General features: G+C 46.3%; 1 protein-coding gene across 2 annotated transcripts; it reads right to left on the bottom strand.

The window, feature by feature from the left end:
* Window positions 1–1,058: 1,058 nt before the first annotated feature.
* On the bottom strand, window positions 1,059–10,225 carry LOC149329257 (uncharacterized). Of its 2 annotated transcripts, none has more exons than XM_089562168.1 (3): window positions 9,566–10,220; window positions 3,388–4,667; window positions 1,059–2,109 (listed from the first exon to the last, which is right to left on the bottom strand). In XM_089562168.1, the coding sequence occupies exons 1-3, from the start codon at window positions 9,923–9,925 to the stop codon at window positions 1,734–1,736; spliced, it is 2,016 nt and encodes a 671-aa protein (XP_089418294.1). In that variant the 5' UTR covers window positions 9,926–10,220; the 3' UTR covers window positions 1,059–1,733. The 2 variants fall into 2 exon arrangements, with proteins under 2 accessions (XP_089418294.1, XP_089418295.1); XM_089562169.1 differs by having other exon boundaries at window positions 1,713–2,080; window positions 9,566–10,225.
* Window positions 10,226–16,097: the final 5,872 nt, after the last annotated feature.

Here is a 16,097-nt window from a genome sequence, read left to right on the forward strand (position 1 = left end):
AGCTCCCGGTGAAGGGATCGTGGGATGGCGAGGAGGGTTGGGTCGTTGGCAGGTATTCTGATTCCGAGGGAGTCCAGGATATACCGACCTGTGGAGGTTTTTGTGAGCCTGATGTATTGGGCCTGTCGGTGGGCCTCCACCAGATCCCCGATCGTGTTGTGGAGGCCCAAGCCTAGTAATCTGTCTGTGGGTGTGTTGAGGGGAAGATGAAGTGCTATTTTGAATGCCTTGCGAATCAAAGCATCCAAAGCGTTTATGTCGTGTTTGGATAGTTGTAAGTATGGGGTAGTGTACAGCACACAGCTGAGGACAAAGGCATGAATGAGGCGACATAGGTCACGTCCCTTCATGCCTCTATGATGTCCCGAAACCCTGCGGATGAGGTGCGATATCGCACCTACAACCTGCTTGAGTTTCTTCAGAGTGGTGGTGTTTTTGCCATCGTTCTGGATGTGCAGGCGAAATACACGGAGGGTTCCAACCTCAGGTACCGGGTCACCATTGAGTTCAATGGCAATGGGGGAGCGGGGACAGCGGTGGTTCTTAGGACGGATGAGGAGGAGTTCGGACTTCTCAGGGGAGCAAGACAGTCCGATGGTCCGTGCGTAATTTTGGGTGAGGGTGGCTGCTTCCTGTAAGGTGTTCTCTGTCGCCGTCACTGCCGTGGGTGGTCCACAGGGTGATATCGTCGGCATAGAGAGTGTGCTTCAGGTGGGGAATAGTTGCCAATTTTCGAGCGAGGGGGATGAGGGTAATGTTAAAGAGAAAGGGGGAAAGGACGGACCCTTGAGGGGCGCCGATACTCTGAAGCGTGTAGGAGGGGGAAGACAAAGGGCCGAAGTGTATCTCAGCCGTGCGGTACACGGGCCTCTAGAATTTCGCTTCCATGGAAATTCGGCTGTCGCGGCCGGGATCGATCAAACATAAAGCCACACCGAGTAATGTGGAGATTGGTGTTTATTTCGTAAGGTACAGCACCGTGGCACAACGCCGCCACTACCGCCTTTCCCTTTTGGAAGAATATTCGTTTTGCATGAATATCGCACAAGCAGCGAATACTCAAAAACTATCCATTCTTATACACTAGTGTACACTAGTTTTATTGCAACACGACTCACTTTGTTTTTTCTTGCAGTGCTGTTATTCGATACGACAGGAAAACTACATAATTAGACTTTAAAAAATGTTATTCGCAAACCCTTAATTAAAATCCCTAAAATTTACTCGATAAAATGGTTACGGCAGGAAACTTTTAGAAGCTTCACATTTGATCTGCATAGTGTTGTCTTTTCTTAAATACAGCGTTAGCAAAACATTCATCCGCTAGGCCAATAGCGGCAGAGGTTTAACGAGGTAAGACATGTTAGTTCTAGCGAATATCTCAGAAGTCACACCGAGAAAGTAGCGCGCTCCTAACACATTTCCTTGCGGAGATAACAAATTTGGGCTTACACACAAAAGTTCATACCAAATAAGGGGTGAGCAAGAGTCATACATAAATTAAAAGGAATACACTTCAGAAGAGCTAGTTGTTGGGATACATAAAGAAAAGAATACTTAAGTGATCGACTCGTCTAAAATATTGAGAGCCATATCGTATAGCTACGAAGTCAACCGGTCGAAAAGTATCTAACAAAAAAACAGATAAACGAAACAGCAAAAAGCATAGAAAAACACAACATCACGCAGATGTACGCGTTTCCCCTTCGCCAACTCATAGACACATCGCTACATCATCCACTCGGTAGCGTGACATTCTCGCAGCGATTCCGTTCGTCCGCCTCCGTGCTAGGCCGGCAGTTGTACGCCGTGGCAAAGTCGGCGTTTCCCTTTAGTGGTTCATTCACCAAAAGCGTAGTGTCAAATGTGCCACTGCAGCTGTAGTAGGCGTAGCGTGCGTAGAAGAACTGTGCCTCGGACATCCAGCGCAGGCTCCAGGCGGGTCGCATTTTGTACCAGCTGGGTCTTGCAGCCGCAGGTGCGACGCCTTCTGTAGGCTGAGCAGGCGCTGACGCGACCAAGGCGGCGATGCGTAGCCCCATCTTCAACGCCTCCACTTGAAGCGCGTGTTTGGGGTCCACTGCGGGTGATGAAAGCGCCTCGCAATCCCTGCACCAAAGTAACCGCAGTAAGTTTTTAAGGCGAAAGGCCTTTAATGGGTCATCAATCCGTCCGTCCGTCCATCCGTCACACTACAGCTGTCAATCATGGTGATGATGTCATCAGTAGTGCAATAGCAGGAACCAGAAATCACTGAATTCATTGTTGCATAGTATGTTGTAACCATCAATTAGTAATCAGTCATTAATTAATAGCACTTTATTAGTAATAAGACACTGGCAATTAGTAGTTTATCAGTAACCAGTCAACAATTAGTAGTTAATCCTTAATTGCTGTCTAGTAAGTAATTGGTGATTACTCATTAACTGGTCATTACTCGGTAATTAGTCTTTAGTCTTTGATTAGCAATTTATTAGTCTTTGATTAGCAATGGCAGTCGCGTCGCTCCTTACTGCGCATGGGCTTGGCGCTTTTGTGGGGCCACCGTCGTGTGGCGCTGACATTTCACCCGACCGAGTCAGACGCCTCCTTTCATTCGCAAACAGCATTCAATCATGAACCGAAGCAGCCAAAGTGGTGCAGAAAGGCTTTCGCCTCGCGCACTTCAGATCGTCAACGTGCCCTCTGAATTTGCATATGAGGACCTACCTTATCAGTTTGCGCGGAGAAGAATGGGTTTATCGGCATGTTACAGTACTTAATCCCTTTCGCTAGTGCATTTTTGTACGTTCTTTTAACAGACCCTGCGTTCAGTTTTCTATAGCGGAACTTCATCCTGCTTATCACGCTACGTGCTTCATATTTAAGTTCTCAGCAATAAACAATGATTCCAAACAGACTTTATAAAAGTGTAAAAAATGTGTTTATGTATTTCTCTCCTAGACGCATTACATCCTGCTTTTATTTGTTTTTTGTTTATTCATTGAACCCGCCGCGCTGAACGCATTTAAGAGAGGACTTGTTTCAAATAACAAAATACTTAAACTAACGCAATGACTGTTACATAAGTTCTAGCCTCCTGTTATAAAATGTTAGTAAGGTTCGAAAATGCTGTTTATAACTGTTGTGGACCGTTTCTCCGGCAAGGTTTCGTTCTCGTGATGCACGAGGAAAGGAAGACTGAAATGTAGATACGGTGTGACATGTTCCAATTCCAATCTCGGCTAGCACGCGGAAACTACTGTGCGGTGGATAGCGGAACATTCCGCTCACAGCACACTACGACCTTAACCGACAACGCTCGCATGAGTGTAGGCTACGTTATTTAGTGTTATTTCGTTATTTCGCGTTTTCTTACCGAATTCACAACGGAGTAATACACATTACCTGAAATCTTTGAGCGCCGCCTTTGTTTCTCGAGACCAGCCCGTTGAACTGAGCATGTTGCCCCACATCAAAGCTGCCATACGACTCGCAATCACCGCGGCATCCGCAAGCAGTGGATCGAGGGTGCCCGAACTCAGCCAGGCGTAGCCCAAAGACGACACGTACAGGGTGGCCTTTTTCAAAAAGTACAGGCGGTTGCTGACTCTGTTCGCAGTGTCGTCTCGAATCCAGGGGACACCTCGTCGCGCTGTTTCTTTTTTAGCGTCGAACTCGAAGTTCAACGCCAAGAAGAAGTTCCGAGAGAAGCCATGCATGGACATCTGGGGCACGGCCGGCTCCTGGAACACCAGGTCGCCGGGGAGCATCAGAGTAAAGTTGCCGATGACCTTCTTGAAGTGCTCCGTGTCATTTGGCGAAGCCATGAGCCGCAGGAATGGGGCGTATTCCACGAATCTTCTTCGCGTCTCCTCAAAGATCTTGTACAGCTGCTGGTCTTTCGCGGGACTCGCGAGGGCTGCTACATAAGTGGCGCGCCATAGTTGGCCGCTCTGGAACACGTGGACGTGGCAGATTTCCTTGCTACGCATTGTTGGTGATTTTAACGTACTGTCCTTTTGAATGTAGCTCATCGATTCCAGAGCGACAATAAGCAGCATATAGCACAAAGACAACGGCTGGTCGTTCATCAGGAGGCGTATGTCCGAAAGGATCGGAGCCTTCAAGAAAGTCCGGAATTCCTTAACCTTGTCAATGTCAATAAGAAAGTCGAGAAATATGTCCTTGAGCTGCGACGCTTCTAGACCGCCAAAGACGTCGCCTAATTCTTTTAAAGACAAAGAATCAAGTTTGTTACGGCCAGGTAGAAATTTACTTTCCCATGTGGACATGTCATTCCGGGTGTAGTTAGTGCCGAAATGAGCGCTCAGGATGGAGAGAGCTGTGATGTAGCAGGAATCGTCGCAGAATGCTTTGTAGTCGGTGGTCCGGAGTAGCCTTCTTTTTAACACGAACCACTTTGTTTTAGTGGTCGGGCTGATTAACGTGAAGATAAACTTGAGATGGTATCGCCTATCCACCGCGAGGGCAAAACGGAGCAGATCTGCGCCACTCATTCGGCTGGATGTGTTGGCGATTTCCAGCACGACCGTCGCGACATCTCTGGCTCGCTGATCTTGACGCCACACCTCATTGAGGCAGGATGTGTAGAGAGCGTGAGGTGCTGCCGCAGCCGGGCTGCCGTAGTTGTCTGTTCCTTTGATGATGTTGGAGGCGATGTCCCACTGCAAAATTGCGCAACAGAGCGAGAGTCATGTATCTAATTAAAGACGAGTAACGATGTTTTTTCACAATGGACTTTCTCATTGACCCTCGTGGCGTTGAAGCTTGGGGTACATTGAATTTAAGGAATCGCAATGTGCGCGTAGTACCACGGAATGCAGTCCCATCTAATGGGAGTTTTTTGCGTCGGTTCGATGTCCAAGAGGCGATGACAACGGTCTTTCTCACCGCGCAACAGAACATTGAACCTCGTGAAGTTGAAGCTTGGGGTGCATTAAAAGTAAGGAATCGCATTGTATGCATAGTACAGCGGAATGCAGACCCATCTTTTGGGACTGTTTTGAGTTGGTTTGAAGTCCAAGCAGCGATAGTCGAAGGACAAGTAGATATGGAGTGCTTTACAGATTAACATATATCTAACGTAGCAAAACATGCGGCATCTACAATCTTTCTGGGCGCTAAAAGTATCGAGCGAAGCTCGAATCATAGACTGCCCACGTATTACACTGTTTATCTTGATCGTGCACAGCTTTTGTCCGTAAGCGCAAGGGCTGAAGTTACCGCAGAATCCGGGGAAGTCCCATGTTGCAAAACAGGGGAGGGAGGACTAGTTTTTCTCACCTTCAAGGGTTCTGAAAGCTGGCGATGCACAGCAAGCGTTACCGTATGACAAAACAGGAAACCCAGTGCGCTTTCAGTTTTGCCAAGGGTTGTGCTTACTGATATTACAATTTCAACGTTACCGAAAACCACAGCTACACAACACCTAAACCGGAAATGGTCCGGCGTAAGAAAAACGACATTAGTCCCTTCGCGCAACTGAATTGATATCCATTCACCTCCTCCTAAATGAAATTGCTATCTAGACAATGTACACAGTGACTTTTATGTGTTAATGTAAGACAGACAGCCTGTGCTGTGTGCCTTGTAGCACAGGCTGACTGCAGCCCTACAGCCTGGGATATGAATGCCCTGCGGTGCGCGCTCGGAATCAAGTGACACAAAGTGCATGAGCTCAGCCACCGAAGCATACAAGAGTACGCGCCGAGGTTGGAAGATGCAGGGCCACTGTGAATCTCCAGCCTTTTTGACCCACCCTAGGCCAACGTCGGCAAGAAAAGTGTACGCCTAAGCATATTTGCGGAAGTGAGCAGACAACGTCGCGTCCTGTTCAATCCGTAACAGACCTCCTATAGATCTCGTCCATATTTCGGCGCCAAACATAAAGCGAATGTCGTAAGAATACTACACATAGACACACTGTAACTTATCCGCTTTATTGCAACCATACAGGCTCGTAGTCCACGTTCAGCAGATAAAATATTGTAAGATGTTCTTTAGCAAAGCTCTTATTATGAGGCAGTTTTTCTGTGACCCACAGGCTCTCTTGAGCCAAGTGTAATTTAGGATGTTTGGCTTGTGTTCAAGATCAACAACATAATTCACCTTACACCTCAGAAAGAAACAAAATTTTTCAGTTTCTAGCACTGGCCAGACTGAAAGCTTATGCTTTAGCGTTTGGTTCGTAATGAAAGAGAGCATACTTCTTTCTGGATGTCAGTCAAAAAGAAGTGCTGTTTTCTCTTGAAGCATTTCTTTCTAGATGTACGATTTCTTTATGGTTTTTCAAGCGTGACAATACACTAAATGTTTTAGATCGACAGCTGAAATACGGGATTCTAAACTCCTTGGAGTTTTCTCCAAGCCACCAGCAAAGGTCCTGAAGAGCGCTCTGGCAGGGGACTGTTTTCCTTCCAAATTCTGCTGAAACATTTGAGAAGGTAGTGGGACTTGGATACCTCCTGACAGGTATTGCAAACTGAATAGCAGTAAGATGTATGGGCTCCTATTGAGCATGCCAGAATAATTTTAGTTGGTATTGCGTACATTAGGTGCCCAACAGGTTACTTCCCTCTAGTTTCAATAGTCTCTAATACACGGACTTGCACAGAGAGGTCACCTCTGAAGTAATTTGAAGTAATTGCAAAGCCTGAACAAAGCGTCAAAACCTGCGCAATGTTATGTTTAAATTGCTCACTATCACACACGCCCCCTTTAGAATGCAAGTTTCGCGATGTATGCCTTTAGGAGCACGTTTCAAAGAAGGTATGTCAGCGAAAAAACACTACAGAACAGGAATAAATCCTGTATTTTACGATTATTTTGTAATCTATAATTGTTTTTTGCTGATGTACCATCCATGGAAGCTATGCGAGTGTACCAGATATTCACTGGCCCACAATCGTCTTTTCTACGCATGCGCGAAAATATAAGTGTATTTGCGAGAACAAGTAGGAGCACAGTGAAAAGGCCCCATTCCATCGCTGTTGTTGTTGTTGTTGTGACTGAGAGAAGGATGAAAAGGAAATTGCACGGGCCTGCTACTGGCTCGAGCCAAGCCACCACCGCTGCCACGTGCAGATAGAGGAGAGTTAAAAGATCAGAGGAAGGAGAGAGAGGAAAGGAAAGACGCGCGTCGCAGCAACAACTGCGTCCGCCGGAGCGGACGCAGCTCAAAAAACAGATAAGCGGCCGAAGCCGCGATCGCCGAAGCGAGAACAGATACCCCATTCCATTGCTTCTGTGGCACAGTGTATATATGAGCTTTGAGTTATTTAACGCACAAGGCAGTGGTCCGAATGCACTTTCTTTTACTGATACGTTTTCTTGTCTTATTTGTCACAAAGCACAGGGAGCAGGATAATTACGTATTTTTTACTTTGGGGAGGGGGGGTATATTCTGCTATGTTGCTTTCTGTGATGCTTTAAAGCCAAATTTGCCGTTCAAAGCCGTGGCTCAGTGGTAAGGCGCTCGTCTACCGAGCCGGAGTGCCCGGGTTCGAACCCAACCACGGCGGCTACGTTTCGTTGGAGGCGAAACGCAAGAGGCGCCCGTGTGCTGTGCGATGTCAGTGCACGTTAAAGATCCCCAGGTGGTCGAAATTATTCCGGAGACCTCCACTGCGGCACCTCTTTCTCCCTTTCTTCTTTCACTCCCACCTTCCTGCCTTCCCTTACGGCGCGGTTCAGTTGTCCGCCGAGATATGTGAGACAGATACTGCGCTATTTCGTTTCCTCAGAAACCAATTCCACCAATTCTAAGTTTTTCATTTCCATTTTTTTCCCTTCCGTAACCCTTCCATACACAGTGAGCCCAAGCAGAATCATCAAATTTAGATTTCACCGTTCTTCAATTAGACCAAGAAACTCGTACTCTTTAAAGCAAAAGCTTTAGTGGTCTAGTCGAGCCGAGGTCATCGGTGCCGCAATTCCACCTCCAAGTGGAGGAGCGATGGGTGTGTGGAAGCCGCACATGACATACCTTCTCTCATTCCCTCCTTTATCCCTTCTCTTAAGACGCGGCTCAGGTGTCAACCGAGATGTGACACAGATACTGCGCTGTTTCCTTTCCCCCAAAACCAATTTTCAATTTCTTCTTTCTTTCTTTCTTTCTTTCTTTCTTTCTTTCTTTCTTTCTTTCTTTCTTTCTTTCTTTCTTTCTTTCTTTCTTTCTTTCTTTCTTTCTTTCTTTCTTTCTTTCTTTCTTTCTTTCTTTCTTTCTTTCTTTCTTTCTTTCTTTCTTTCTTTCTTTCTTTCTTTCTTTCTTTCTTTCTTTCTTTCTTTCTTTCTTTCTTTCTTTCTCTCTTTCTTTCCTTCTTTCTTTCTCTCTTTCTTTCTTTCTTTCTTTCCTTCTTTCTTTCTTCTATCACTCCCTCCTTTATCCCTTTCCTTACGCGCGGGTCGGGTGTCCACCAAGATGTGGCAGTTACTGCTCCATTTCCTTTCCTCAAATACCAAACCAAACAAAACAAGCGGGTCGCCGACGTTCATTGGGTTCATTGGTTTGGTTTATTGGGGTTTAACGTCCCAAAGCGACTCAGGCTATGAGGGACGCAGTAGTGAAGGGCCCCCGATAATTTCGACCACCTGGGGTTCGTTGACGTGCACTCACATTCCACAGTACACGGGCTTCTAGAATTTGGCCTTGATCGAAATTGGACCCCCGCGGCCGGGATCGAACCCGCGTCTTTCGGGTCAGCAGCCGAGCACCCTAATGACTCAGCCACCGCGGCGGCTTAAAAATTCGTTTTGTAGACGCGGCATGATACTGTGGAACAAGGAAGAACTTAGGAATAGCTCCACCCCCCCCCCCCCGTTCTCTGCAAGGACCACCTTCACCTCATGAATATTTGAAAAATTTATGCAGCGACTCACTCAGTGAGTTTGGCATTCCAAAATTTTAGAAAATGCAGAAACGTGCTTTGAGCTCGAGGCTTCGAATCTGGGTGCTGAGATTGCAGTCGTCCTGCTTCTTACATTAAATCTCTAAAAACCAGTGCTTTTCATCAATAAACCCAAGAGTTCCGCTGGCATAGGACATTACACTGACCTTTAAACAGCAAAAAAACGTCACAGGCACAAGCTGTGTTTCATGCCATTATCGCATAATTTGGTAAGAACTGTTACAGACAGGCTGCACTTCAGCAAAGACAAGCGCTGTTTCAAAGCAGCTGATATTAAATTTCCAACTAAGCCATTTGCACCCATCAAGTCCCACTGATTCCATTTGGAATCGTGCAAAAAGCGCACTAAGAACCAATGGAATTTTTCATTTTTTTTTTCACCTTGCTGAATTATCCTCCTCCTACACATGTTGGCCTCAAGATATACATGTACACTGTAATTGCGGTACGAAAGGGTTAACACACAATTATCTGCAAGCAGATCGTTTAAAATACTCCTCGGCACGTGAATGACCTTTTAGGTGGCATTCAAATGTTATCAGCTGAACTCGATCTTCAGCAAACTTTCAGACTAGCCGGGCGACAAAACCAGCGAATGTCAGGTGTTGAGAGAATGCCGCTATTACGACAAGCGGGATGTCCGCGCCAAAGCTCACCAGCATGTCGTTGGCCACGTCTTGCTGGACGAAGCCGTGGCTGATGGCGTTTTTGCAGACGTACGCGGAGAAGTCTCTGCAGGGCGGCTCGTGTTTGTCGATGACGGCGAACAGCCTGCCTGCCTCGCTGAAGCAGCAGAACTCAGTCCCGGTGCCGTTCTTCTCGTCCCGTTTGGCAACTCCTTGGATGGCGAACCAGAGCAGCGCGGTGGTGGCCGCTGCCAAAGAAGCTCCGCAGAAGCAGCCAAGGCAGGTGCCGGCCGAGAGTAGCGCTTTGCTCCGCGGTGGTGAAGTCCGGGACGCTGGGGGACCGCTGCCAAGAGGCGAAAGTGGGTTTTCTGCCATTGGCGGAGGCTCCATCGCGTCTCTGTCTCTTCTTCTGGAAAATTCCCTCGAGGAGTGCGTGCGAATGCGTGTCGGTAGCGCCTCCTTGTGGTAGAAATGTCCGGTACAAAGCTCGTGCTCCCGCTGAAGCTGCCCTATCTTGCCATATATAGCGATCCAACTGGTCGTCCTGCAGCGTTCCAGGTGGTGTCATTACGCGCGTGTCTATTTGGGTGGTGTCTTACTTCCAAAAAAGAAAGACAGATCTCCTGAAATAGACTGTCCGCAAACCACAAACAAATGTCTGCGTCCATAACATGATTTCGCAATCCCACACATCATCATCATGATCTTCAGCCTGTCTACGCCCACTACAGGACAAAGACCTCTCCCATGTCTCTCCAACTAACCGTGTTCCTTGTCATCCGCGGCCACCGTATCCTCACAAACTTCTTGATCTCAGCTGCCCACATAACTTTCAGCAGCCCCCTGCTACGCTTGCCTTCTCATGGAAACCACTCCATCACCATTGAGGATCAGCTGTTATCTGCAATATATTAAGGCGGAAGCCTTTAATGTCTCATCGTTGTAAGCAGCAGTTGACGACAGAAAATGTCACGCTTTTCAATTGGTGGACATGGTCGTGACGTCACAGTGCGCGAATTTCAAACGGGGCCAATTGTACTTTGGCTAGTAACCATGCAACCAATTGCAGGGATCTTATAGTGATGCTCCAAGTAAGTGGGACTGAGCTTAGTTAATTGCTTAATTACCCAATTAGCCTAATTAGCTTTACTAGTCAGGCCATATAAATAAATAAAACCGATTAAGAAATTGGTCGAGCTCAGGAATCGAACCCCGGTCTTCGGCGTGAGAGACGAGCATGCTATCCACTCCGCCATGCCAGCTCGATGGTTTGGAATGAACAAGGCGCGTCTAGTGAATACGGTTTCTTCACTCACTCTCATCCTCCTCCATTCCCTTCCGGCGAGGTTTAGGTGTCCACCGACAAATGAGAGACAGATACATTTCCTCAAAAACCAATCTACCGACGAGCGAGGCGTAGAACCGAATGGGCGATGGCGTTCTATGGACTCCTTGGCAGCGTTGCAAGACGCTGTCGCGTTCCACTCTTAGGGGCGAAGCTTAACATCTTAACCACACATCAGTGACCACAATTTAGGTCAAAAAAGTGCCCCCCTGAATTTTGTGACACAGTTACTGCGTAATTTCCTTTCCTCAAATACAATTTTCATTTTCTTCATTACGGCTCCTCTTTATCTATATTCTTTCACTCCCACTTCCTCCCTTCCTCTACGGTGTGGTTCAGGTGTCCACCGAGACGACAGAGAATTACTGCGCCATTTCCTTTCCTCAAAAAGCGTTGCGTTCAAAGGGCAAGGCATCGCGTCGAACGGGTAGTGGTGTTCCGTGGTCTCCCTCGCAGCGCTACAACGCGCTGTCGCGTTCCACTCCTAAAGGCGAAGCTTAAGCATCATTAATTAGCAGGTAATTAGTATTCAATCATTAATCAGTAATTAACCATTAATTAGTGATTTGTCATCACTTAGTAATTAGTACTCAATTACTTGTGACGCCACCAGTGCCACAGAAACAGCGAAGGTGGTGCGGAAAACGCTTCCGCCTCTACCCACTTTAGACAGTCAAAGTGCCCCGGAATTTTTAGTTCATTCAGAGGCAACCGTGTGGTTGGGCGTCTCATCAGTCTTTCTGGCGTCTCTGCACACACATGCATACCGGGCGTTTTTCCGCTTGTGGTCTTCGGTACGACCTCGGCCCGGTACACTTCACGGAGTCCATGAAGCCAGTTGCTCAAGTTCGTAGTGCTCAACCCGACCGTGGTGGCCGCGTCTAGCTCATGTGGGCCTGCAGTAAGATCCCCTTCAGCCGAATAACCAGAGAGGAGAAGTGGGAGACTGTGATGCGGAGCCAAGACCTGTGGCAACAAAAGTTGCTGACAGAGGGAGCTGACCAGGTCGACAATATCCAAGGGATCAAGGCCACAGAGCGACAGTAGAGTACCTACGCCAGAAGGGAACCTTCCTCTTCAAAGACTCAAATAAAGTTTTTTTTCTTTCTCTCTCCCCCTCTCTCTAGATGGAGGAGAAGCGCTAAAATCACGGAGGCCACTTGAGACAGTGGTGTTAAGTGCCCTGCGTGTATCCGCTCAGACGGGCTGTGAATGCGAAAGCACCCTTTTCTTTATTTTCTTCTAATTCTACTATTTAGAAACTTTTAATTTTTGTCTTACTTTCCAATGAGCCACCTACCCATTGGCGTACTGTCTCACGGCAACGAATATAGTAGGTTCAGAGAGACAAGAAAACTGGCTGTGGTTTAGCTCTGGTTAAACCTGGAGTGACGCGATAGCTACAGCTGGCCGAGTGGAAGTCGTTGAGTCGAATTACAAAGTCAGTCGTTGGTTGGCTGGTTGGCCACAAGTAAAATGGCATAAACCCACTATAGGGGAGTGGCCAAGACACAGGTGGTAAACTGCTGGAAAGAGGAGCATTTATAGAGGAAAAGGAGTAGTAATAGGGTATGGGCTGACAGATTGGACGACGCAACGACAGGGGACCTGTTAGCTGGGAGATCGGAGACGGGACGATGGCTCTATGTCCAAATTTGAATGCTACGCATGTGATGGTTCAATTTTACCGTGACCGAAAGAGAGAAAAATAAACGAATTAAATAAATTTTTGAAGATCAGAAAAATAAAAATAAATAGAAAAAATGAAATTAAAATTAGCATGAGAGTCGATGTGTTTCTAGCAGAAAATTTTGAACTGCACAGCGCGCACTCCTGCACTGTTAGCGAAAAAACACCCAAAAGGGAGTAAATGGCTTGTCCTCTAACGCACACCCAAAAGGAGGTTTTTTACTCCATATGTATGGTGGTTTTTATTTACTCCCTTATGTAAGGGAGTTATTTTGGAGTGAAAAGGGAGTAAATTTTTTACTACCCACAGAAATGGAGCCCAAAAATGGCGTCATGTTTATTTATCCTCATTCAGGCTCACTCTTACAGCAGTGACAGCGGCGGAAACGGGCAGCAGCTCTGCGGGCCGCCGGCAACCCAACTTCGGAAACTGCGCTGCCCTAGACTCCGCGTCAAGCATTCTTTCCGCCGTCTGCTAGCCCAGCGGCGGCGTACGCGGCAGGAGTCGTCTGCTTGTCGTCTCCTTTTGCTGTACGAGCTCGTTACGTTGGCCATGTTCGTAGATAAAGGGATGTAACCTTATAATTAGTAGTTCAAAACTGACAAGGACACGTTGGGTAGTCTTCACGGTCATGCACCACGCTATATTTGACCCAAAACCAGAGCAGAAAAGATGAAAATACACCTGATGGTAGTTTGGAATGGCAGTGTTTGCTTTCATATTCACTTCATTAAGGCTTGGATATTAAACATGGCTGAGGAAAAATGTGGCCTCATGAGCTCAATCAAGAGCTCAGCGTTGACACTATGTTCTATCACAGTTCCCTGTTCATGCAACACATAATCTGCTGCAACACATTGCGAGGACCACACTGAAAAAATCCTGTGGGAATTAGGCCTAAGCGGGGGCTGTAACCGGGTGGCGACACAAACCAAGGAAAGTCAGGTATGGTTAGAGCACTGGAGGCTTCACAGGAGCACTTCAATTATGTACCGTAATGGAGCGGGAAACAGCGACAAGCCGATATCTTGTACCGCGGCTGGCGCCCGTGAAGGAGCAGAAGTCAGGAGAGATCCAGCGACGATGGTAGCCAAGCGGTCTTCACTCACCACCATTATCAGACGACTGACCAGAAGCAGACGAGACGCTAGGCGGCGGGACGGATTGCACAAAATGGTGTTTTTTTACTCCATTTCGGCACTGCTGGAGTATTTGGTACAATTAACTCCCTTTCTAGACTGGAGTAAATGCTGCTAAATCCTCATTTTAACTCCGTTATTCCCTCCTGGGAGTAAAGTGGAGGACAGCCCACCTTTTTACTCCCCACTCATGGAGTAAATGTTTTCACAAATGGAGTAAAAGGGTGGACGCCACCATTTTTACTCCCTTTTGGGTATATTTTTGTTTACAGTGCAGTATTAAAATTATACAAACTGAATTGTAATGCAAAATAATTTTAATGACACACCCTGCAGAAAAGGAAACCGTGAGCAAATAAAGTGACAATGTACGCAAAGAGTTAAGCAATAGTTATTGAAGATATAAGATTAAAATATTTGTCAGGATCAGTGGTGGTCTTAATATGTGAAGGCAGAGTGTTGCAGTCAGATATTGTCCGTGGTAAGAATGAATTCGCATAGTTGAATGTTCTGCACGTGAAACGCTTAACTTTAAAGGGATGATCGCGGCGGTCAAAAATCGGAGGAGGCAAAGAAAAAAGTCGTTATGAGGTGATCGATGATGATACAGTTTATGAAAAAGTGACAGTCGTGCTACTTTGCGGCGGAGACATAAATCTTTGAGACCTGCGCGTTTCTTCAAGTCTGTGATGCTGGTATTACGTGAATAATCGGAGTAAATAAAAACGAATTGCGCGGTTCTGCAATGATTCAGTGGTACGAGGGGGTACCCAAAAGAAACCGGACTTATTTTTGTTTCAAACTTATTTGTTCACATTTTAAGCACAGACCTTCAATCTCCTTCAAAGTATTCCCCACTTGCAATGATACGCTTGTCGAATCTTTCATTCCATTTTTCAAAACATTGTTTAAATTCATCTTTTGTGAGGCTTGACACTGCCTCCGTCGTTTTTTTCTTCACCTCAGCAACATCAGCGAAACGCTTTTCATTCACCTATTTTTTCATTCTAGGAAACAAAGAAAGTAGCACGGGGCAAGGTCGGGAGAGTATGAGGGTTGAGGAAAAGGGTCATGCCATTTTGGGCCCAAAATTGTCGTAGAGACAAGACTGTGTGAGCAGGGGCTTTGCCAGGATGGAAAAACCAGTCACCCGACCGCCACAAATCTGGCCGCTTCCACCGCACACTGTTGCCCAATCATTTCAAAACATCCAAGTAGAAAGCCTGGCTAACTGTCTGACCCTGCAAAACAAATTCTCAATGGACGACTCCTCTCACGTCGAAAAAACAAATCAGCATTGTTTTGAGGTTTGGTTTCACCTGACGAGCTTTCTTGAGGCGAGGTGAATTTGAAGTTTTCCATTGGCATGATTGTTGCTTTGATTCAGGATTCGATTCAGGAACACTTGAGTTGTCCCCATAGCATCATCCTTGTACGTCTTTCTTAATATTTCAAGAGTTTCCATTCAACTTTTTCCGAGCAAAAATCAGAATTTCACCGGCGGACGCTGTTCACGAAAATCAGCCATTGCAAAAACGACATTCACACAAAACAGTCGTCACTCTAAAACTCTGCTTAAACTAGTCTGACCTCCTTCAACGACGGCACTCGGCTTACTGACTCTGGAATGTTCGTTCTATGCGCTCCTTGTGGCAAAACGCGGTACCACAGAAGCTTTGCCGACCAAAAATTTTAGTCCGGTTTCTTTTGGGTACCCCCTCGTATAGGCATCGGCACGGAGGTGAGGAGGAGCATGTTATGTTTTAAGGGACCTAATGACCGATTAGCAGATGCAAGCATAAGGTTAATATGGTGGTTCCATATTAGGTCTGTATGAAGGTGAAGTCCGAGGTTCCTATACGTGGTGACTAGCTCGAGTGAGCTATTATTTCAGGAGTATGCTGTTTGAATTCGAGACATTCGGTTAGTAAAAGACGTCAATTTTCTTTTTGAATGATTAAGTTGCATAAGCCTGGTTGAGCACCATGCTGCTACTGAATCCAGGTCAGATTGAAGAGATTGACAATCGGAGTTAGAATAAATTTTGCGATAAGTTACACAATCAACTGCAAAAAGTCTCATATGGGAAGAAATGGAATCCGGTAAATATTTGATACATATTACGAAAAGTAAGGGGCCAAGAACACTTCGTTGTGGGACGCCTGAGTGTACTTGGCTGAAAGACAAATTGTGGTTATTGACAGTTGTAAATTGATACGTGGAAAAGAGAAAATCTTTAACCCATGCAATAACAAGAGGGTGAATATTAAGCAGTGCTAGTTTCATTAACAACCGGTTGTAAGGTATCTGTCGAAAGCTTTAGAAAAATCAAGAAATATGAAGTCGACTTGAATGTCAGCATAAATCGATGAATGTATGTCTTGAATC

Source organism: Amblyomma mixtum, chromosome 9 (genome assembly GCF_055824585.1).
Source record: "Amblyomma mixtum isolate Tamu chromosome 9, ASM5582458v1, whole genome shotgun sequence".
NCBI lineage: Eukaryota > Metazoa > Arthropoda > Arachnida > Ixodida > Ixodidae > Amblyomma > Amblyomma mixtum.